The 24,801-nt window shown below is 37.9% G+C and overlaps 1 protein-coding gene across 3 annotated transcripts in view; it reads left to right on the top strand.

Moving 5' to 3' along the window:
* ANO3 (anoctamin 3) overlaps window positions 1–24,801 on the top strand; it is a 448,326-nt gene that overhangs the window by 152,345 nt on the left and 271,180 nt on the right. Inside the window, exon 1 of one of the 3 annotated variants that reach the window (XM_027562802.1) lies at window positions 5,626–5,815. The exons of the other annotated variants lie outside the window; for them this stretch is intronic. Coding sequence (XP_027418603.1) covers window positions 5,770–5,815 — 46 coding nt within the window. The 5' untranslated portion in view covers window positions 5,626–5,769. Of the gene's footprint in view, window positions 1–5,625; window positions 5,816–24,801 lie in introns of those variants that run through there. 3 annotated transcript variants of the gene reach the window in all.

The following is a 24,801-nucleotide window of genomic DNA, read 5'->3' as shown; positions in this document are numbered from 1 at the left end:
TTATAATAATAGTATCTAATGTTTGAGGTATGTTAGTTTCCTGCCATAAACTAGTCCTTAAATACATTATCTAATATTCACCTATGAGAATAGGGTTGTATTAAATTCTAGTGAGTTGTGTTGTATCAAAATGACCTACCAGTTGTATTAGAATTTTAATGAAATGAGCAAAGCATAACAAAAACATTCTCAGGTAAGTGATTTATTGCTTTGGTTTTCAGTGTCCTCTTCAATAGAAACATCTCTAAAAGGACCCTTTGTGGAGACTGACTCTGAGATTTGTTCCAAACCTTCAGTTGAAGATAAACTCACATTGAGTTCATTCTTCTAACCAAATATTAATAATAATAATTAATATTTTCTTGGTGTCTGCCTCCTGAGCTCTTACTGAATACTCAACATTTTCCTTCTGTAGGACCCTCCTTCATTAAAGAAGGCTGCGTATCCTTTGCTATGGCTCCCACTGAGAGTGAAATCCAATTTCACTCTTCTTGCTTCAGATGCCTTGCTTCAGGCCCGCTCATTGAAAACTCAGGAGAGACTCTGAGTCAGAATCACCAGGCTTACCCGAGGCAACCTATAAAATACTATGAGAGATAATAATAAATTTCAGTTTTAAGCCTTTACTTTCAGAGTGGTTTGTTATGCTGGCATATATCACTGGAACATCTGCTTGTGCAAAACTGCATTCACTTTACTGTCCTTATTTTATGAGCCATAGGTGAAATCAAAGAGCATATGCTAGTAGCTCGACCTGTCTGAGGTTTTGAAATTTTTGATATCTATGTATCCTTCTCTCTTTTATCTACCTTTATTTGGATCTTTCACCTGATTCTGAGTTGATCTCACAAAACTTTACAACTCAGGAAATATTAGACTTTTTTTGAGTGCCTATTCTGTAATATGTTACATCTTCCAGGAGGAACTTGAGAAGTTCAGGAAGCATTGGTAAGAGGAAAAGAGACTATACCCAAAAGTGTGTTGAGCAGGCCCCTGATTCCTGTTCTGGCCACCGTGGCCTTCTGAAAGTGACTTCATGTCTTTAGGTATCACATGCCTTCCTTTCTCTCTCAAAGTGTTGCTTTATGTGTTTCTTTACGTGATAATTATTTGTTGTGCTGGGCTTCAGTTTCTTTTATAATATTCAGATAGTGATAGTCTACCCACTTTATAGTTCTTTTATGAGGATTAAATTAAGTATCTTGGATAGCATTTTTTCAGCACCTGTTACCTGTTGTTGTTGTTTAGTTGTGCCTGACTCTTTGTGAACCCATGGACTGCAGCTGACCAGGCTTCCCTGTCCTAAACTACCTCCAGGAGTTTGCTCAAAGTCACGTCCATTGTGTCAATGATGCCATCCAACCAGCTTACCCTCTGTCATCCCTTTCTCCTCCTGCCTTCAATCTTTCCCAGCATCAGGGTCTTTTCTAATGAATTGGCTCTTGGCATCAGGTGGCCCAAGTATTGGAGCTTCAGTTTCAGAATCAGTCCTTCCAATGAATATTCAGGGTTGATTTCCTTTAGGATTGACTGGTTTGATCTCCTGGCATCCAAGGGACTCTTGAGTCTTCTCCAGCACCACAGTTCGAAAGCATCAATTCTTTGCTGCTCAGCCTTCTTTATGGTCCAACTCCCACATCCATACCTGACTACTGAAAAGGTCCAGAGCCCATATCATATATGATCCAGTCTCAGTAACTGAAATACAAGAGAAGAACTCAAGTGTAATGTGCTAGACTTTAACATTGTTTATCTAAAAACCCATTCTACTGGATAAGTGGAGGTTATTCATATTTTCCATATTCAAGTTTAGCAGGAAAAATAAAACTGTTCCTGCATCTGCCATTGTATTCCTCTTAGAGCAGAAACCAACTTTGCCCTTCTATAAGTGCTGGTGTTTCAGACAAACTTTTAGGAAATCAGTCTGTGCCTAGACATAAGCAGCCTCAAAACTTGAAAAAGAGTGAATTGCTTGTAGTTATGAGTCATTAAGATCATTTTTGTATAGTTTTTTTGTTTATTTTTGCTACCTCTTCTTAATATCTTCTGCTTCTGTTAGGTTCATACCATTTCTGTCCTTTATTATCCCCATCTTTGCATGAAATGTTCCCTTGGTATCTCTAATTTTCTTGAAGAGCTTTCTAGTCTTTCCCATTCTATTGTTTTCCTCTATTTCTTTGCACTGATCACTTAGGAAGGCTTTCTTATCTCCCCTTGCTTTTCTTTGGAACTCTACATTCAGATGGGTATATCTTTGTTTACTCCTTTGCCTTTAGCTTCTCTTCTTTTCTCAGCTATTTGTAAGGCCTCAATTTTGCATTTTTGCATTTCTTTTTCTTGAGGATGGTCTTGATCACTACCTACTGTACAATGTCATGAACCTCCATTCATAGTTCTTCAGGCAGTCTATCAAATCTAATCCGTTGAGTCTATTTGTCACCTCCACTGTATAATCGTAAGGGATTTGATTTAGGTCATACCTGAATGGTCCATGGTTTTCCCTACTTTCTCCAATTTAGTTCTGAATTTGGCAATAAGGAGTTCATGGTCTGAGCCACAGTCAGCTCCTGGTCTTGTTTTTGCTGACTGTATAGAGTTCTCCATCTTCAGCTGCAAAGAATGTAATCAATCTGATTTCGGTATTGACAATCTGGTGATATACATGTGTAGATTCTTCTCTTGTGTTGTTGGAAGAGGGTGTTTGCTATGACTAGTGTATTCTCTTGGCAAAACTCTGTTAGTCTTTGCCCTGCTTCATTCTGTACTCCAAGGCCAAACTTGCCTGTCACTCCAGGTATCTCTTAACTTCCTATTTTTGCATTTCAGTCCCCTATGATGAAAAGGAGATCTTTTTTTTTTTTTTTTTGGTATTAGTTCTATAAGGTCTTGTAAACTTCATAGAACCATTCAATTTCATCTTCTTCAGCATTAGTGATTGGGGCATAGACTTGGATTACTGTGATGTTGAATGGTTTGCCTTGGAAACAAACCAAGGTCATTCTGTTGTTTTTGAGATTGCATCCAAGTACTGCATTTCGGACTCTTTTGTTGACTATGATGGCTACTCGATTTCTTCTAAGGGATTCTTGCCCACAGTAGTAGATATAATGGTCATCTGAGTTAAATTCACCCATTCCAGTCCATTTTAGTTCACTGATTCCTAAAATGTCAGTGTTCGCTCTTGCCATCTCCTATTTGACCAATTTACCTTGATTGCTGGACCTAACATTCCAGGCTCCTATGCAATATTGCTTTTTACAGCCTCAGACTTTACTTCCATTACCAGTCACATCCACAGCTGGGTGTTGTTTTTGCTTTGGCTCTGTCTCTCCATTCTTTCTGGAGTTACTTCCCCACTCTTCTGCAGTAGCATCTTGGGCACCTACTGACCTGGGAAATTCATCTTTCAGTGTAATATCTTTCTGTCTTTTCATACTGTTCATGGGGTTCTCAAGTCAAGAATACTGAAGTGGTTTGCCATTCCCTTCTCCAGTGGACCACATTTTGTCAGAACTCTCCACTATGACCCGTCTGTCTTGGGTGGTCCTATAAGGCATGGCTCATAGTTTCATCGAGTTAGACGAGGCTGTGGTCCATGTGATCAGTTTGGTTACTTTTCTGTGATTGTGGTTTTCATTCTGTCTGCCCTTTGATGGATAAGGATAAGAGGCTTATGGAAGCTTCGTGATGGGAGAGACTGACTGTGGGGGAAACTGGGTCTTGTTCTGATGGGTGGGTTCATACTCAGTAAGTCTTTAATACAATTTTCTGTTGATGACCCAGTTCTTAATGCCCCAGATAACCATGATGGTGTGATCACTCACCTAGAGCCAGACATCCTGAGTGTAAAATCAAGTGGGTCTTAGGAAGCATCACTAAGAACAAATCTAGTGGGGGTGACGGAATTCCAGTAAAGCTATTCCAGAAGAGTTCCAGAAGAGCTATTTCAAATCCTAAAAGATGATGCTATTAAAGTGCTGCTCTCAGTATGCCAGCAAATTTGGAAAACTCAGCAGTGGCCACAGGACTGGAAAAAGTCAGTTTTCATTCCAATCCCTAAGAAAGGCAATGTTCAAAGAATGTTCAGTGAACAAGGAATGTTCAAACTACTGCACAACTGCACTCATCTCACATGCTAGCAAAGTAAATGCTCAAAATTCTCCAAGCAAGGTTTCAATAGTGCATGAACCGAGAACTTCCAGATGTTCAAACTGGATTTAGAAAAGGTAGAGGAAGCCGAGATGAAATTGCCAATATCTGTTGTATAATAGAAAAAGCAAGGGAGTTCCAGAAAACATCTATTTCTGCTTTATTGATTATACCAAAGACTTTGGCTGTTTGGATCACAACAAACTGTGGAAAATTTTTAAAGAGATGGGAATCCCAGACCACCTTACCTGCCTCCTGAGAAATCTGTATGCAGGTTAAGAAGCAATAGAACTGGATATCGAACAATGGACTAGTACCAAATTGGGAAAGGAGTACGTCAAGGCTGTATATTGTCACCCTACTTATTTAACTTATATGCAGAGTACAGCATGTGAAGTGCTGGGCTGGATGAAGCACAAGCTGTAATCAAGATTTCAGGGAGAAATATCAATAACCTCAGATATGCAGATGAAACCACTCATTGCAGAAAGAGAAGAAGCATTAAAGAGCCTCTTGATGAAAGTGAAAGAGGAGAGTGAAAAAGCTGGCTTAAAACTCATCATTCAAAAAATGAAGATCAAGGCATCCAGTCCCTTCACTTCATGGCAAATAACTGGGGAAATAATGGAGACAGTGTTAAACAGCAATAAAGAAAACTTTATATTCTTGGGCTCCAAATTACTGCAGATGGTGACTGCAGCCATGAAATTAAAAGACGCTTGCTCCTTGGAAGAAAAGCTATGGCAAACCTAGACAGCATATTAAAAAACAGAGACATTACTTTGCCAACAAAGGTCCGTCTAGTCAAAGCTATGGTTTTTCCAGTAGTCACGTATGGATGTGAGTTGGACCATAAAGAAGGCTGAGCCCTAAAGAACTGATTCTTTTGAACTGTGCTGTTGGAGAAGCCTCTTGAGACTCCCTTGGACTGCAAGGAGATCCAACCAGTCAATCCTGAAGGAAGTCAGTCCTGAATATTCATTTGAAGGACTGATGCTGAAGCTGAAGCTCCAATATTTTGGCTACCTGATGTGAACAGCTGACTCATTGGAAAATACCCTGATGCTGGGCAAGACTGAAGGCAGGAGGTGAAGGGGACGACAGAGGATGAGCTGGTTGGATGGCATCACCAACTCGATGGACATGAGTTTGAGCAAGCTGCTGGAGTTGGTGATGGACAGGGAAGCCTGGTGTGCTGCAGTCCATGGGGTCGCAGAGTCGGACACGACTGAGTGACTTAACTGAACCAAACTGAACTTGCGGTTCTAGAGATTTGCTGCAATTCATTTACAGACTCTAGAAGTTCTCCCTTCTCACACCCAGCCTACCCCGCATGACGCCCACTCATATTGTGGCACTGGACACTCTGGGTATGCGAGGCTATTCCTCGAGTAGCCGCTAAGGGGAGCCGGACGCTGGACCGCCTCGCCGTTTCCATGACAACAGTGGGCGCGCTGTCTAGGGAGCTAAGTGCCGGCAAAAGCAGGTGTCTGATTGCAGTGCGTTCGCGGTTGTTCCGGGATTGCATTGAGCCTCGGAGGCTCTCACGGAGTCTGCATACTGGTACTCCACCTTTCCCTCGGACAGCTTCCTAAACCGGCGGGGACGCACTGAGTGAAAATGGTCCATCATTCAGGCTCGATTCAGTCCTTTAAACAGCAGAAAGGTCAGTCGGAATCTTGGTCCCCCCCTCTCTGTGGGCGTCACGTCCCGTCTGCATGCCCTTGCAGTTGTGTAGGAGCATCCTTTCCAGACTAATGCGTCGCAGAGGTGGAGAACTCTGTGAAGTTTTAAAAAATGTTCTTCTTCTTCTTTTTTTTTTTAAAATGCCACTTCACTTTGCATCCGAAATGAGTCTGATCTCTGAGCCTCCGCACGGTCCCTGGGAAGAGCGGAATTCGTCATTTCAGAGACTGTAATGTCTATCTTTTCTAAGATTCTGTCAATGCATTGCAGTAAACCAGCTTAGCAGGGGTTGTTATACCGGCCCAGTTGCGCTCTGAGATTTGAAAACAGAGATATTGGCCCCGGTTTGCCCCAGCCTGTGATTCAGATGGTTAATAAGCTCCACATAAGTAGATATCCTATTTAAGATGATTTTACACAATCCTAGGATAAATTAATTTTTGGACAATTCCAGAAGTTGGCCTATTGAAGGGGCTCTGAAACTTTCTCAGAAAATTCAATTTTCCCCTTGTTGTTATGCTTGATTCTGGGTTTCAGGATTTTATTATTGTTAGTAGGTTCCTCTGGCAGGTTCTCTGTCTTATCTCTCTTTGCCTTTTCTTCAAATTTCTCCCTAGATACAGTGATGAGTCTATATATGTTCATAGTCAAATCAAGATTTTTTTTTCAAGTTATCCTCACCCTTTGGTCCTTGTTCATTATTTTATTTAAAAGCTTTTTAATAGATCACATATTTTTGGATATGTTTCCAGTTTTCTGGAATTTGTCCTAAAATTATTAAATAGCATAATTACCATTTTTTAAAATTAATGATGATAATTATGTCATAGTTGATCATATGGTACCTAAGATATGTGAATTCTAGAATAGTAGATTTGTTAATGCAACGTGAAGGAAATAGGGAGTTCCCTGGTGGCTCAGTGGTGAGGATCCTGGGCTTTCACTGCCATGCCCAAGGTTCAGTCCCTGGTCTGGAAACTGAGGTCTCACAAGCTGTGCAGCATGGTCAAAAAAAAAAAAAAAAAAAGTGACATATACATTTAATTAAATATTCCTACTTCCCCATGCCTAGATGTTATTCATGTTTGTTTTTGTTTTTTTGGCCAACAGTTGTTTCTTTGTAGATATTTGCGTTTTTCTAAGCAAAAACTGTTGAATCCACCAGGGATAATTTAAGAGCAATCCCCGTATTAGACAAATTATGGACTTAGTGAGCTTTGAATGGCATAGTTTTATACTCTCTTCAAGTCCAAGTTCTCTGGGTTATTTTGCAAATATGTTGAAGTTGGAAGTGAGATGAGAGATTGGGTAGACAAAAAATTCAACTTGTATGCAATTCCACTTCAAATCTAAATGTTCCAAAGAAAATTTAGTTGTTCCAAAAGTTGTGTTCCCTTTAATCATTATTTTAAACACATACAAACATTCAGAATGAAGAAAGTATAGGAACTTGGCACCAGCTTCATATGGCTAATAATCCTCCCCTCATGCATGGGTGCTAGGGGTAACTTATTTCTGGGACCTGAACTATTGAAATAGCCCTCACACAACTTATGTATGAACACATATTGTGTTTTTAAAAGCAAATAATTGCCAACTCTAGGACCAACTGTCATTGTTCCCATTATGATGCATTATGAGCATTGTTTCCATTATGATGCATTATGAGCCATCTATTTTCAAGCCGCCTTTACTTTTTGGCACAAAAAGCAACTTTAGCAGAAGGATAAATGCAGGGAGCAGGAGGGATAGGAAAGAAGTATCATTAAAGTGGTTTTAGTTAATTGTTTCTTAACCCTGAGTGGACTTTTCAAAAAGACATACCAAACATAGGATTAACTACTTTAATTCTACAAAGAGGGAGGAGTAAAACACTATTCTAGATGCTTTCTTACCCAGGAAGTGTGAGACAGAAAGCTTTTAGGGATACTTTTCATTGTAATATTAATTTGAAAACTGCCCATTGAAGAGGAGAAAACTGTCTACTGTAACTCTAGTGTCCTAAATCCTAAGCCTGCCATTATAAGTAGCTTAGAAACCTTGAGTGACGTTTTAGCTTCTTTGGACTTTTCTTCATATATAAATGTGAAAAAAGTGAGCACCTGATCAACATGGTCTTCCTCTGGTCTATGGGAAGGGCAGGTGCAATGAAAAGAGATGGTTTTTTCCCCCTGGGCCAGATAAAGTGGAAAGTAGTGTTTTAGTTCACTGTTAGGAAATAATTTGGATAAATGAAGCAATTTATGAGGATTATTTTTATCTTAAGTGATATCAATGTCTTTTGTGGTTTTGATTTCAACTTTATAATACCTAGAAATAGCCTGAGATATTCAGAAAAAACTGTTATTATAAAACTTTAAAAATGTTCACTAACTTGATAAACAAGCACACAGTAATGAAACTCTCAGCAAGCTTGGAGATGTTCCAATATATGTGAGAAGTATGTAGTAATAAATCATTGATCCAAACACCGATATCACTCAGTGTTTTCAATAAATCAATATGGATGTTGAAATACTTATCCTTAGGTTAATCTATGTTCTTCATTTTCAGCCTTGGATTTTTATCCTACATATCCTACTAACAAATTACATTTGTTAATCTCTCTCTAAACCTCAATCACCACCACTGTGAAATAAAGATAATAATATATATGTTGCAAAGTACCTGAGTTTGTCTGGCACATGATTGGGGTTCAAAATGTAATAAACAATAACAAAAACAGCAGCAATAATAGTAATAGTTTTTCTTCCCAGCCTCATTCATTTTTTTTTTTTTTTCACTTCATAGGAGTTAAAAAAAAACACAAACCTTTAGTGATTTCCTTATAATTCATTGCCCTTTATTTTCCTTAGTCTCACTCATTGTTATTACTTTAGGGTTTCTTAGGGAAAACTGGATTCCAGACCATCTAAGGATTCCTTCCAGTGGTCTTGAGTTACAGTCCTGAACTATTCAACTCATATGACCATGCCTCAGGAAAACTTCACCTAAATTCCCATAAAGTAAATTTAGAAATTCAATTCTTTTCTTAATTTTAAAATTCCTTTGCAAATAAATTGCATTTATTCACTACCGATTTACCCCATATTTAGCAGGTTCTTGCTGTGTGCCAGGGACTATACTTAGTGGTAGCAATATTAAGGACACTTTCATTCCTAAACCTGTTGTTGCAGAAATCTCCTTCAGAGAACTTTGTACAGTAGGAAGTCTGAGAGGTTTGCTGAACACCACCTTTATGTGAGTTATAGAGAACTTTGTATTTTTCTAGGAAGATACTGACATTCTGTTTCTTGGCCATGTCAGTTAAGTTTTGTTTTCTGAAGAAAAGACCCACATATGTTTTTGATTTTTATTTAAATTTTATTAATAGATTGTTTTATTAAGAGGCATAATAAGGAAGCAAAAGAAGTGAGAATCTTCAGCTAGAGTGGGGGGAGTATCGGGATGGGATTTTTGCAACTTTATTTCTGAAGTCCCAAAGGTAAATGAGTATATTATGCTTATAGACAACTGGGAGTGTGTGTTTGCCTTTGACTTAGCACATGTTGGAGGAACTTAATAGCTGGGAAATCATCACTGATTTCTGATGCAGATCCAACTGCTCCTCAGCCTGGTTTGCTTTGTTTCACTTGATTTAAAATGGACTCGTGTGTCACCCAAGAGTGGGCGGGAAAAAGACAATGATAGTTCTGGCTTCTGGTGGCTGTTATTTACCAATAGAGCCAGTAAGACTTTCAGAGAAGCCATAGGTCACATCAAACACAGCCTGTCCCCAAAAGCTTGGATTTAATGGGATCATCAGAAGTGGTTAAGTGATTCATCATTATCACAAAGAACATTTGGTTAAACGTGAAGAGTGTTTATAATATTTCCACAGAATCAAATACTTCCTACTCAAATAAGTTATGTGGTAATAGTAATCGTTACACTTACATGGGAATTGGCAGGCCACAGGCATTTTCATTCTCTTTTTCTTAAAATAAATTATTCACTACTGCGGGGGCCCACCTGTCGAGCCTCTCAGCAACTAGCTTGCTTTGTGCCTAGTAAGGGAGGGTGTTGGAGAGAATATCTGGTTTCAGAATTTCTGGCATCCACTGTTTAAGCCTCCTTTTCCCTTCACTGATATTTTTAGGATCTAGAATCTTCCTATACTCTCAACCCTGGTGAATCCAGAAAAAAATCTAAAGCCATTTGTGCAATGACTGAAATGCATTCACACATTCGTAGTAGCTCTCCCTGGTATTTTGACAGTCTGTTCTTTTATTTATGACTGAAGAAGGGAAGGCATTGTCTCTTGTTAAAATACTTCCCAGCTATATAGGCAAAACGTTGGGGAAGATATTTTAAAGTCAGAAAATTATTCTGACTGGTCCTTAAGCACAGACTGGTACTCAGGCTGGTGCTGAATATCACCCTGGATCATCAGAAAGGATTGAGTGTCTAATCTAATTGAGAGCCCCTCGGGTCTTCTGCTCTCTTCATTTTTACCCTTCCCTTTCTTTCCCTTTCCACAGGCTATTTCTTACATATTTATGACTCTAGTTATAGATAATTAATCTCCTAGTAACGATGAATCAAACTGTGAATACAATAAAGAGATACTTCAGTCCAAAAAGCAAGCATATGTATCTAGGATCATCTCTGTAAAAATCCTGTGTACCAAAAATGGCTTAGAGAAACTGCCATGTTACTTCAAAGTAACATTGATGTTTAAAATGATAATTTTGAATTAGCAACAGTAGTATATATTATGCAATAATATATAATATATATCTTATAGTAGGAATGAAGACAAGCGGTAAAGTTTAAAAGCAACTCCACCCAAATTAATTATAATGTAAATATGTGAGTGTTTATGAAAGCTATTTAGAAAGTCAAGTATCCAAAGCGTCATATTTCCTGAGAGTTCTAAAGAGCTGAAATTTTCATCTCAATGTAGAGTTTAACATTATACTGTGAGCATGATGTTACTGGAAAAAAATATTGGGACTGGTGATCACAGCTGACCCTTGAACAACATGAGTTTGGATTGTATGGGTCCAGTTACATGTGGTTTTCTTTCAACAGGAAACACTACAGTACTACATGATCTATAGTTGGTTGAATTCACAGATGCAGAGCCACAGATACAGAGGAACCAGATATTTAGTGGCGAACTGTAAATTATATGTGGGTTTTTGACTGCATGGGGAGTCAGCACCCCTAACCCTCACATTGTTCAAGGGTCAACTGGATATAAATCAGCCTATTAAAGGAAACCCAAATCTATAAGCATAGCAAAGCTTGACTTTCTTCTATTTATTACTTTGGCATTTTACCATTGCTCAGATGTTTAAAAATATTAGTATTTACAGATTAATGTAAAGTAATCGTACCTTGATAAAAAGTGTTGACTCAGTTTTTTCTGTGATTGAATCCTCTTTCCCTCTGTAACTCTGGGTATTTACCTAACAAATACTGGGTTGTTAGGTTCCTTATCCAAAATTTTGGGATAATAATCTTCATCTCTCAGGAATGTGGTGAAGGATAGCAAAAAAACAAAACCAAAAAAAGCTGCTAACGTTGTGTGAATACTATCACTATCCACTGTCCCCAAAACTCAAAAGTACACTGCATTATTTTATAATGACTAAAACTTTAGCAGATAGATACATATATATATATATATATATTTTTTTTTTTTCTATTTTCAAGGTGAGGGAATTAAGGTTTAGATGTTATATGCATTGCCAAGTTAACTCTTAATGAGTTCAAGGCAGAGTTCAAAGATCTCTGAGCTTGATCGTGGTCAGCTCACTCCCTTCTGCGGCCTTGGTGAAGTGAAAACTTTAAACAGAATAATGTTCATTACACCTTCTGACTTCATCAGAAGTTACAGAAGTATAAAATCATATTCTAAACCTGACAGATCATTAGTATAACCAACCCAACCTTCCCTTCATTTATTGCCTTTCCTCCTAAATTGCACAGGAAAGCAGCAGTTACTTCCTACCTAGCAACTCAGCAGGCATGTAGGAAGCCTGTACTAGCTGCAGGACTCAGATTTATCAAAACATCAGGCCCAGACTCACATCCTCACTAAAGAAAGATGAGAAATAGTTGGCCACAGAGGAGAGGACTTTCTTGTGGGTAAATTGGGTGGATGTGAAAGTACATCGCTTAAAGTATTTTTCAGTTGCACTGTATTAGTCATGGAACACCTCTCATCATTATGTTTCTAAGAACCTAACAGGTTGACCAAAAGGCATCTCCCCAAAATAACTCTTAAATTGTACATGTTTTATGTTTGGCTTTGGAGCTCTTTTAGAAGCAATTTGGAGGTGGAGTTGTGGCTACATTGCAAATACAGGCACAAGTTCTGTCTTAAACAGTTTCCATCACTCACTGATATACTGAGCAGTTCATTTTATCTGCCATAGCTCATTTCCCACATTTGCAAGATTTAACAAATCACCTGGAGTTCTTGTTAAAATTAAAGTTCTTAGTGCCTCCAGACTTAGAGAATCTCATCTCCAGGGACACTGGGAATTTGTGTTCTTTACAATTATGCACAATTATGCACTATGGAATTCTTACAAGGTGCATTTGAGAAACAATTTTGTAAAAAAAAATAGTAACTGCGTAAACACTGAGAGAGATAATGGATTTAAGAGAGTGGGCTAAATTAAATTATAAATAGATGATCTTTCTTATTAATAGAGGCAAAACTGTATAGATTCCAGCACTTAAGCTTCATACATGCATTTAGTACTATGAAAATGTAGCTTAGTGTGTTTCTAATATAATTATAATTCCCCAATTCCTCCTCTGTAAGGTTTGATGAACTTCCTAAATGAGAGTTACTGTCTGGTATCCTTTATTGGACACTTCAGTAAAGGAGTTTTTATACTTGTAAGGAAGAGCTCTCAGACTTTGTCTCCAGTTGTCCTGTCATGACCTTAGCAAATGCTATCAATTCATTTATGCCCCAGGTATTTTAATTCCTATTTTTTACTGTACAAGTTTTTGCAAAAGAAAACACTGTAATGCACACTAAAAGTTTAAGGTTCTCCTTGATTAATGTATATAAAAGATATGTGTTAGGTTTGAGTTTTATAAATAATTTACTGTCATAATTTAAAGTCACTGTGAGAAAGGCAATGTGTGCAATCAAAAATGGGGGTATGGAAACCTACAGACTGTGTTTAATTTTAAAGGCTGTTACATAGTGGGGAATCATGGGCAAACTGCTTTCAGTCAGTTTTAGTTTCCTCATTTCTAAAATCAGAATAATAATAAGTGCTATTATTAAATGTTTTTTCTTTGCCAGACACTGTTTAAAGCATTTTGCTTGTAATTGCCACTTAATATTCCTAAGCAGACATTTCTATTAAATGGTATGGGCCTAACAAAAGCAGAAGATATTAAAATGAGGTGGCAAGAATACACAGAAGAACTGTACAAAAAAGATCTTCATGACCCAGAAAATCACGATGGTGTGATCACTGACCTAGAGCCAGACATCCTGGAATGTGAAGTCAAGTGGGCCTTAGAAAGCATCACTATGAACAAAGCTAGTGGAGGTGATGGAATTCCACTTGAGCTATTTCAAGTCCTGAAAGATGATGCTGTGAAAGTGCTGCACTCAATATGCCAGCAAATTTGGAAAACTCAGCAGTGGCCACAGGACAGGAAAAGGTCAGTTTTCATTCCAATCCCAAAGAAAGGCAATGCCAAAGAATGCTCAAACTACCCCACAATTGCACTCATCTCACACACTAGTAAAGTAATGCTCAAAATTCTCCAAGCCAGGCTTCAGCAGTTTGTGAACTGTGAAGTTCCAGATGTTTAAGCTTGTTTTAGAAAAGGCAGAGGAACCAGAGATCAAATTGCCAACGTCTGCTGGATCATGGAAAAAGCAAGAGAGTTCCAGAAAAACATCTATTTCTGCTTTATTGACTATGCCAAAGCCTTTGACTGTGTGGATCACAATCAACTGAGGAAAATTCTGAAAGAAATGGGAATACAAGACCACTTGACCTGCCTCTTGAAAAATCTATATGCAGGTCAGAAAGCAACCGTTAGAACTGGACATGGAACAACAGACTGGTTCCAAATAGGAAAAGGAGTATGTCAAGACTGTATATTGTCACCCTGTTTATTTAACTTCTATGCAGAGTACATCATGAGAAACACTTGGCTGGAGGAAGCACAAGCTGGAATCAAGATTGCCAGGAGAAATATCAATAACCTCAGATATGCAGATGACACCACCTTTATGGCAGAAAGTGGAGAGGAACTAAAAGGCCTCTTGATGAAAGTGAAAGAGGAGAGTGAAAAAGTTGGCTTAAAGCTCAACATTCAGGAAACTAAGCTCATGGCATCTGGTCCCATCACTTCATGGGAAATAGATGGGGAAACAGTGGAAACAGTGGAAGACTTTATTGTTTTGGGCTCCAAACTCACTGCAGGTGGTGACTGCAGCCATGAAATTAAAAGACGCTTACTCCTTGGAAAGAAAGTTATGACCAACCTAGATAGCATATTCAAAAGCAGAGACATTACTTTGCCAACAAAGGTTCGTCTAGTCAAGGCTATGGTTTTTCCAGTGGTCGTGTATGGATGTGAGAGTTGGACTGTGAAGAAAGCTGAGCGCTGAAGAATTGATGCTTTTGAACTGTGGTGTTGGAGAAGACTCTTGAGAGTCCCCTGGACTGCAAGGAGGTCCAACCAGTCCATCCTAAAGGGGACTAGTCCTGGGTGTTCATTGGAAGGACTGATACTGAAGCTGAAACTCCAGTACTTTGGCCACCTCATGTGAAGAGTTGGCTCATTAGAAAAGACCCTGATGGGGAGGGATTGGGGGCAGGAAGAGAAGGGGACAACAGAGGATGAGATGGTTGGATGGCATCACCGACTTGATGGACATGAGTTTAGGTGAACTCTGGGAGTTGGTGATGGACAGGGAGGCCTGGCTTGTTGTGGTTCATGGAGTCTCAAAGAGTTGGACACCACTGAGTGACTGAACTGAACTGAACTGAATTTCATAAGTGAGGAAACAAGGGCAGAGAAGGTAAGCAAGTCTTCAAGGTCACAAAACTAGTAGAAGTGGAGCTAAGCTACCTACCTGGCAGGTAGAAATGTTACAAAGATTAGCATTAGTGTACCATTAGTTACTTCTACAGAAATTGCTCTATAGTAGGCTCAGTACTTTGTAAATAATGTTTACATAAAGCATCATTAACTCTCTACTCTGACTCCAAATCAGTAAGATTAAAAATTGTTCATAACTCAGTACAGGGATTTCCTTCTTTACCTAGCTATTTCCTCTACCCACTTGATTTCACCAGCATTTCCTAATTCTTTTTTTCAAATGATTCTCCCAAAGTTGAGCTGATTGAAATTACGCAGCTTCTTTTTTTCTTGTAAGTGAGCTTAATTTACCAACATTAGCTCAATTTAGACATATTCAAAAGACATAAAATTGTTTTTATCTGTGAACTGGTGAATCTCACAGGCACAGTGTTATATATTTGCAGTTAGTGGTACACTTATAGTCTATTTGTCTAAAGTTACTTTGAATGTAGATTGAACATATCAACACAACGTAGTCTCAGACTTACAATAAGAGAGAGGTGAATGGTCAAGAACTTGAGTGCAAGAGTCAAGCAGCTTGGGTCAAGTGATACTTCTGTATAATTTGATATGTGTGATTGCATGATCTTAGCCATAATTTTACTTCTCTAAATTTCCCACTTTATCTTATAAATTATAAGAGAAATTTCTCTTATAAATTGGGACTGATAGGATTGTTTTGAGGGTAGCTTTTTGAGGTGGATTCTAAAAATTAATACATTTACCAATTTGGCTCTCCCTGTTTTTGCTATTGTTTTAACTTTTCCTAATCTTAAAAAGTTCTAAGATATCCCAGTACAAGTTACACTTGTAGTACAGTGTGTGTACTGAGATAGTGTTAGCCAGTCATGTCTGCCTCTTTGTGACCCCATGGACTGTAGCCTGCCAGGCTCCTCTGGCCATAGAATTTTCCAGGCAAGAATACTCGAGTGGGTAGCTGTTCCCCTTTCCAGAAGATATTCCTGATCCAGGGATCGAACTTGGGTGTCCTGCAATGCAGGTGGATCCTTTACCATCTGAGTCACCAGGGAAGCTTGTACTATAGATGTCCCTATAACATAGATCAGAAAAAATCAAATTTAATGCACTTTCCTTACAGCTCAACACTTATGCCATGATTCAAAAGAAATGAGCCTGTATATGAATGTCAACATACCAGGGTTTCAGTTTAGAAATAAAATTATCTAAAAACAATCCATATATTGTTCATCTCTGAATTTTTATTTATTTCTGATATAACATTATTAATTTATAATTATTTATGATATGTTTTATGCTTATAAGAATTAGAAAGCAATATTATTCATGGGATGAGTGTATAGAAAATGGAAACCGAAACAAATTTTGTTCAGTTAGAGTTCAAATTATGTTTCTCATTTTCATATTTTGTGCCTGTTATCATATGCAATGATAATATTTAAATGTCCATCATTGAGAGTAGCCAAAAAAAATTGGGGGTATACAGTAAATTCTAAGTTTCTTACTAAGGAAAATAGTCTTTGGTGTAATGCCTACTTTGGGGCACTAATATTTTGAATGATGCTTCTCTAGTTCTCACATGTTTCTCCCAGATGAATGAGTTGGTGTTTGCACAGCTTGTAATTAGTCATAACTCTTACCAGATGTGAGCAAACCACCTACTCAGAGGCACTTATGCCAATTTAGACAACATTACTCTAGAGTTTAAATCATGGATACTTCCAAACTCATTCTATGAGGCCACCATCACCCTAATACCAAAACCAGACAAAGATGCCACAAAAAAAGAAAACTACAGGCCAATATCACTGATGAACATAGATGCAAAAATCCGTAACAAAATTCTATCAAACAGAATCCAGCAACATATTGAAAAGATCATACATCATGACCAAGTGGGCTTTATCCCAGGGATGCAAGAATTCTTCAATATTCACAAATCAATCAATGTGATACACCACATTAACAAATTAAAAGATAAAACCATATGGTTATCTCAATAGATGAAGAGAAAGCCTTTGACAAAATTCAACATCCATTTATGATAAAAACCCTCCAGGAAGCAGGCATAGAAGGAACATTCAGTTCAGTTCAGTTCAGTTGCTCAGTCATGTCCGACTCTTTTCAGCCCCATGAATTGCAGCATGCCAGGCCTCCCTGTCCATCACCAACTCCTGGAGTTTACTCAGACTCACGTCCATCTAGTCAGTGATGCCATCCAGCCATCTCTTCCTCTGTCGTCCCCTTCTCCTCCTGCCCCTAATCCCTCCCAGCATCAGAGTCTTTCCCAATGAGTCAACTCTTTGCATGAGGTGGCCAAAATACTGGAGTTTCAGCTTTAGCATTGTTCCTTCCAAAGAACACCCAGGACTGATTTCCTTTAGAATGGACTGGCTGGATCTCCATGCAGTCCAAGGGACTCTCAAGAGTCTTCTCCAACACCACAGTTCAAAGCATCAATTCTTTGGCTCTCAGCTTTCTTCACAGTCCAACTCTCACATCCATACATGGCTACTGGAAAAATCATAGCCTTGACTAGATGGACCTTTGTTGGCAAAGTAATGTCTCTGCTTTTGAATATGCTATCTAGGTTGGTCATAACTTTCCTTCCAAGGAGTAAGCGTCTTTTAATTTCATGGCTGCAATCACCATCTGCATACCTCAATGTAATAAAAGCCATATATGATAAACCCACAGCAAACATTTTCCTCAATGGTGAAAAACTGTAAGCATTTCCCTTTCCCCTAACGTCAGGAACAAGACAAGGGTGTCGACTCTCACCACTACTATTCAACATAGTTTTGGAAGTTTTAGCCACAGCAATCAGAGAAGAAAAAGAAATAAAAGGAGTCCAGATTGGAAAATAAGAAGTAAAACTCTCACTGTTTGCAGATAACGTGATCCTCTACATAGAAAGCCCTAAAGACTCCACCAGAAAATTACTAGAGCTAATCAAAGAATATAGTAAAGTTGCAGGATATAAAATTAGCACACAGAAATCCCATGCATTTCTATACACTAACAATGAGAAAACAGAAAGAGAAATTAAGGGAAAAACTCCATTCACCATTGCAATGAAAAGAATAAAATACTTAGGAATAAATTTACCTAAAGAAAAAATAAAGACCTATATATAGAAAACTATAAAACACTGATGAAAGAAATCAAAGATGACACAAATAGATGGAGAAATATACCATGTTCATGGATCCGAAGAATCAGTATAGTGAAAATGAGTATACTACCCAAAGCAATGTATAGATTCAATGCAATCCCTATCAAGCTATCAACAGTGTTTTTCAGAGAACTAGAACAAATAATTTCACAATTTGTATGGAAATACAAAAAACCTTGAATAGCCAAAGCAATCTTGAGAAAGAAGAATGGAACTGAAGGAATCAAACTGCCTGACTTCAGACTATACTACAAAGCTACCGCCATCAAAACAGTATGGTACTGGCACAAAGACAGAAACGTAGATCAATGGAACAAAATAAGAAAACTCAGAGATAAATCCACGCACCTATGGACACCTTATCTTTGACAAAGGAGGCAAGTATATATAATGGAGAAAAGACAATCTCTTTAACAAGTGGTGCTGGGAAAACTGGTCAACTGGTAAAATAATGAAACTAGAACACGTTCTAACACCATACACAAAAATAAACTCAAAATGGGTTAAAGATCTAAATGTAAGACCAGAAACTATACAACTCCTAGAGGAAAACATAGGGAAAACACTCTCTGACATAAATCACAGCAGGATGCTCTATGACCCACCTCCCAGAGTAACGGAAATAAAAGCAAAAATAAACAAATGGGACCTAATTAAACTTAAAAGCTTTTGCACAGTGAAGAAAACTATAAGCAAGGTGAAAAGACAGCCTTCAGAATGGGAGAAAATAATAGCAAATGAAGCAACTGACAAAGAATTAATCTCAAAAATATACAAGCAATTTGATATTTCTCAATTCCAGAAAAATAAGTGACGCAATCAAATAATGGGCCAGAGAACTAAATAACAAACACATGAAAAGATGCTTAAGATCATGCATTATCAGAGAAATGCAAATCAAAACCACAATGAGGTACCATCTCACGCCAGTCAGAATGGTGCGATCCAAAAGTCTACAAACAGTAAATGCTGGAGAGGGTGCGGAGAAAAAGGAACCGTCTTACACTGTTGGTGGGAATGCAAACTAGGACAGCCACTATGGAGAACAGTGTGGAAATGCCTTAAAAAACTGGAAATAGAACTGCCATATGACCCAGCAATCCCACTGCTGGGCATACACACCGAGGAAACCAGAATTTAAAGAGACACATGTACCCCAATGTTCATCACAGCACTGTTTACAGTAACCAGAACATGGAGGCAACCTAGATGTCCCATCGGCAGATGAATGGATAAAACGCTGTGGTACATATACACAATGGAATATTACTCAACTATTAAAAGGAATGCATTTGAATCAGTTCTAATGAAGTGGATGAAACTGGAGCTTATTATATAGTGTGAAGTAAGTCAGAAAGAAAAACACTAATATATGGATATATACGGAATTTAGAAAGATGGTAATGATGACTATGCAAGACAGCGAAAGGGACACAGATGTAAAGAACAGACTTTTGGACTCTGTGGGAGAAGGCAAGGGTGGGGTGATTTGAGAGAATAGTATTGAAACATGTATATTATCATATGTGGAATAGATCGCCAGTCCAGGTTCAATGCATGAGACAGGGTGCTAAGGGCTGGTACACTGGGATGATCCTGAGGGATCCGATATGGAGGAAGGTGGGCGGGAGGTTCAGGATGGGGAACACACGTATACCCATGGCTGATTCACATGAATATAAAGCAAAAACCATCACAATATTGTAAAGTAATAGCCTCCAATTAAGATAAATAAATTTTTTAAAAAAGAAAAAATAAATCATGGATAACAGTCACTCTAGTATATAATTCATATAAATTCACGTTTTGCAGAACTTATTTTATATATTTTAAAACACCATGTAGTGATATAACTGAACAATGAATGTGTACATAAGAATATTCTGTCTAAATATAATGTTTAAGACATAATGTAATTTGCCTATATAATCTGAGACCTGCATAATACTTGAGTACCACATTGTCTTTAAGAATGGCATGCTTTGTAAACTAGATAGCCAGTGGGAATTTGCTGTATGATGCAGGGACCTCAAACCCAGGCTCTGTGATAACCTACAGAGGTGGGATAGGGTGGGAGGTGGGAGGGAGGTTAGGAGGGAGGGGACATGTGTATACCTATGGCTAATTCACTTTGATGTATGTCGCTAACCAACACAATATTGTAAAGCAATTATCTTCCAATTAAAAATACATTATTATTATTATTTTTTTTTAAAGAATGGCTTGTTTTGAGAGTAAGAAGTAAAAAAGGGATGGGGAAATTCTGAACTTTTCCTTGCTTCAGACCCAGTCTTGAAAAAACCTCCCATAGCCAATTGGAAATGTCACAAGCAAGACTTTCTTTGAAATTATCTGATAATTCTTCATTTAACCAAGATAATAATCCTTGATGTGTATAGTACCCAGCAGATATAAAACTTAACATATTTGAATTTTATTTATGCCAAAATAATTTTGGGCCAGATATAAATGTCTTCTTCAGCTATTCAGCAGATGAAGAGATGTTATCAAGTGTTCACTGAACATTTTTTAAAAATTCCTGTTTTAAAGATGTGGGGGATTGTAATTGAACTTACTGTGCTTGATGTGCATTGAATTCAGATAATTCTCTTGAAAACCCATCACAAAAGGTACCCTCAGCTTCATTTCATAGATTAGAAAATTGAGGCACAGTGTGAGAAATAGCTTACCCAGTAACATAAGGTGAGTATTTAGGATATGAACTTTAAACCAGCAATTTGGCTGTATAACTTGTTCCCTAAAATAGTATTTGCATTTTAGTAAGGTGGGTAAGAGGAGCTGATAATATTCAGGGCCTAATGTTTGTCAGTGGGCTGGCCATTGTATACATGCAGTATCACACAATTTGTATATTTCAGGCACAAATATATTTTACAAATAGGGAAACAGATGAATTTAAAGTTGCACGTGGCCGCATAGCCTAACAGACTTTCCTTGTCATCAGATGTTGAAGAATCTCCCTGCAATGCCATGCAGGAGACATGGGTTCGATCCCTGGGTGGAGAAGATCCTCTGGAGAAGGGAATGGCAACCCACTCCAGTATTCTTGCCTGGAGAACTCCATGGACAGAGGAGCCTGGTGGGCTGTAGGCCATGGGGTCGCAAAGAGTCGGACATGACTGAGCAAGTAACACTTTTACTTCTTCATTTCACATAGCTAATATGTAACCTCTGAGCCACCAGGGAAGCCCAATATGTGGTAGGCCTGGAGTAAAATCTCACTTCTACTATCATGAAATGCATTATATTTAAGAAGAGTTGTTTCTACTATGTCATCCTGAAAAACCTGGATTAGAAAAAATAGTTTATTAATCAATAATCACGATGAATACTCCAAGATATGAACTTTGTATGCCATGCAAAGTGGAAGGATTATTGAGTGCTTGTGTTATTCAGCCAGTTAGAAGGTACAAGAGGGATAACAACAAAGAATATTTGAAAATTTCTGTTACAGAGTGTATCTCTTTTTATAGTATAGTCAGTATCTATGAAGACTGTTTTACCATCTCAGAATGACTCTGTTCCAATCTCATGCTATTCTAAACCACCCTCTCCCCAAACACCCAATTCCCTTTAGTCACATATCCTTCATGCTGCCATTTTAAATCTGGACTTGCTGTTTGTTACTTTATTTCCCCTAAATTTGAATATTGAACGTTAAGCTTTTGTTTACTGGGATGGAAAATAACAAGGGGACAGGAATCATAATGTGGCTTACCCTAACTCCGTAATTATGTGTTTCTTCAAATATGTATTGAATATCTGCTATGTTCCAGGCACTGTGATAAATATTGGAAACACAACAGTTAATTAAATTTGACATCTGCTGAAGAAGCTCTTCAAAATTTATGTTCCTTTCCATCGATACTTATGGTTTTTCAACATAGAGCTGTCTCTTAACCAATCATTTTTCTTGAAGAAATAACTGGCTGTCATCAATTTGGACACCAGCTTCAGTCATAAAAGTGCTTTGTGGACGCGGTATCACTTAAAAATTTGAAAGCAAGCAAAATTTCTTTAAGAACAGCTATAGTCAGCCTTGTCACTGGAATAAACTCCTGGGAGCTGATCCAGCATTGCAATTCAAAATGTGCTGCCCATATTAATATTTGGAAGTATTTTTAATAAAATATTATAGTATCTAATTCTTATGAGGAGGTAGTATAAGATGAGAGTTGTATATAAAACTTCACATTCTTGTTTTATCACTTACTGGCTATGTCATCCTGCTGCTAAGTCACTTCAGTCATCTCCGACTCTGTGTGACCCCATAGACGGCAGCCCACCAGGCTCCCCCGTCCCTGGGATTCTCCAGGCAAAAACACTGGAGTGGGTTGCCATTTCCTTCTCCAATGCTTGAAAGTGAAAAGTGAAAGTGAAGTTGCTCAGTCATGTCCAACCCTCAGCAACCGCATGGACTGCAGCCTACCAGCCTCCTCCGTCCATGGGATTTTCCAGGCAGGAGTACTGGAGTAGGGTGCCATTGCCTTCTCCTAATAACTTCAATAATTATCTAAAACTCACTTTATTATTTCTCATTCTTTCATTCTTGCTTCATTGTTCAACCATAACTCTGGGATATACAGCTTTCAAATTAATTTTATCTTCTCTGTTGTTTTGTCATAAGTTTTCCACTTTTTTTCCCCCCTTTATTCTGATAGTACTGCTTAAGATTGTCTTCTGTATCAATGATTCAGTTTTCTCATGGGTAGATTTTGTTCTTTATTTTTCAAAACATATTTTAAGTGTCTAGCAACAAATTATTAACAACTCTATAAATTATTTCTTCAATTTATCCAGCTCTGTTTTCATTTTAATGTGGTATAACAATTTTTAAGAATTCTTTTTTTTTTAATTTAGGGGAAATCACAGATGCTATCTATATTTGTTTATTGTAGCTTGTCTTGTTCAGTTTTACTATTTTGCAAACTTTGAGACATGTTATTCCCTCTTATACTGAAAAAAAGAATAAGCATCTTCATTAGTTCTATACATTAATTTCTAATTTTCATCTTCAATGAAATAAAGGGCTATAAAAGCCAGGGATTTGACCCAAAGCAATAGAGAGGATTCTCCTAGTCATTGCTCTTGTTACCATCCTCCAGTCATATCTTAAAGGGGATGGCTGTTTGCTCTTTCATTTGCCCGCTTAGTGACCTAGAATCTTGACGTGATTTGGGTAAGAAGATCATTGGGCAGTTTCCATTGTGCCATTTGTTAAAGTGTTTATTTAATCAGCTGTGCCTCTTGCTACATTTACTAATGAAATTTTATTTTTGGCCTGGTTTCTACTTTAGGCAAATTGTGTGTTTTTGTGTAATTCTTTCTTGTTTCTATTTCCTTCTGTTTCAAAGTAAACCCAGTAGGATCAATGAAAAACTCCACTTTGAAGTGTTTTTCTGTTTGATGTGGACCAACTTGCCCTATGCTATTGCTTCTCCCCTGTTATTACATAAAGATAAAGGGATGCTGACCCATCTATTTTTCTGCCCTGTCCACTTATCCTTGCTTTTACAATCAACAGATATTAATGAACTCATATCAGAATTCCATAAACTTTCTTCCAATAATTTAGCACCAAATCTGACTAGACATCTTGACTTAATCTGGCTTTGTCTATCCCATTACTTTTTTTGTGTGTGTGTGTTCTTGCCTGGAGAATCCCAGGGACAGGGAGCCTGGTGGGCTGCCGTCTATGGGGTCGCACAGAGTCGGATACGACTGAAGCGACTTAGCAGCAGCAGCAGCATTGTGGTAGTAATGAAGATTCATTCATTTATATTATTTCTCCCTCTCCCGCCCCTCTCCTCCCCTTATCCTCTTCCTTTTTCCTCCTAGGTCACTTAATTTGGAATTTTAGACAGAGGGAGTTAGATGAGTGATTTTTTTTTTTTTTTTGAAGAAATAATTGACTTTTAATCAACTTCAGCCACCATCCAAATTATTGAAGTCTGAATTTCAATACATTATTATTACTTGAATTTCAATAAGGTACTTTGTTCATGAATACTCTTTTGGTTACTGGGAAATAGGTAAAAAATAAAGCATTAGATATTAAATTATTGATTTCTAGAGATTGACAGATTACCTTGCCAAGTGCTTTATATTATTTTTTTTTTCTCTAATTTTATTTTATTTTTTAAACTTTACATAATTGTATTAGTTTTGCCAAATATCAAAATGAATCCGCCACAGGTATACATGTGCTCCCCATCCCGAACCCTCCTCCCTCCTCCCTCCCCATACCATCCCTCTGGGCCGTCCCAGTGCACCAGCCCCCAGCATCCAGCATCATGCATCGAACCTGGACTGGCAACTCGTTTCCTACATGATATTTTACATGTTTCATTGCCATTCTCCCAAATCTTCCCACCCTCTCCCTCTCCCACAGAGTCCATAAGACTGTTCTATACATCAGTGTCTCTTTTGCTGTCTCGTACACCGGGTTATTGTTACCATCTTTCTAAATTCCATATATATGCGTTAGTATACTGTATTTATGTTTTTCCTTCTGGCTTACTTCACTCTGTATAATAGGCTCCAGTTTCATCCACCTAATTAGAACTGATTCAAATGTATTCTTTTTAATGGCTGAGTAATACTCCATTGTGTATATGTACCACAGCTTTCTTATCCATTCATCTGCTGATGGACATCTAGGTTGCTTCCAT

The sequence above is a fragment of the Bos indicus x Bos taurus genome, chromosome 15 (assembly GCF_003369695.1).
Source record: "Bos indicus x Bos taurus breed Angus x Brahman F1 hybrid chromosome 15, Bos_hybrid_MaternalHap_v2.0, whole genome shotgun sequence".
NCBI lineage: Eukaryota > Metazoa > Chordata > Mammalia > Artiodactyla > Bovidae > Bos > Bos indicus x Bos taurus.
This window is presented reverse-complemented; position numbering and strand designations above follow the sequence as displayed.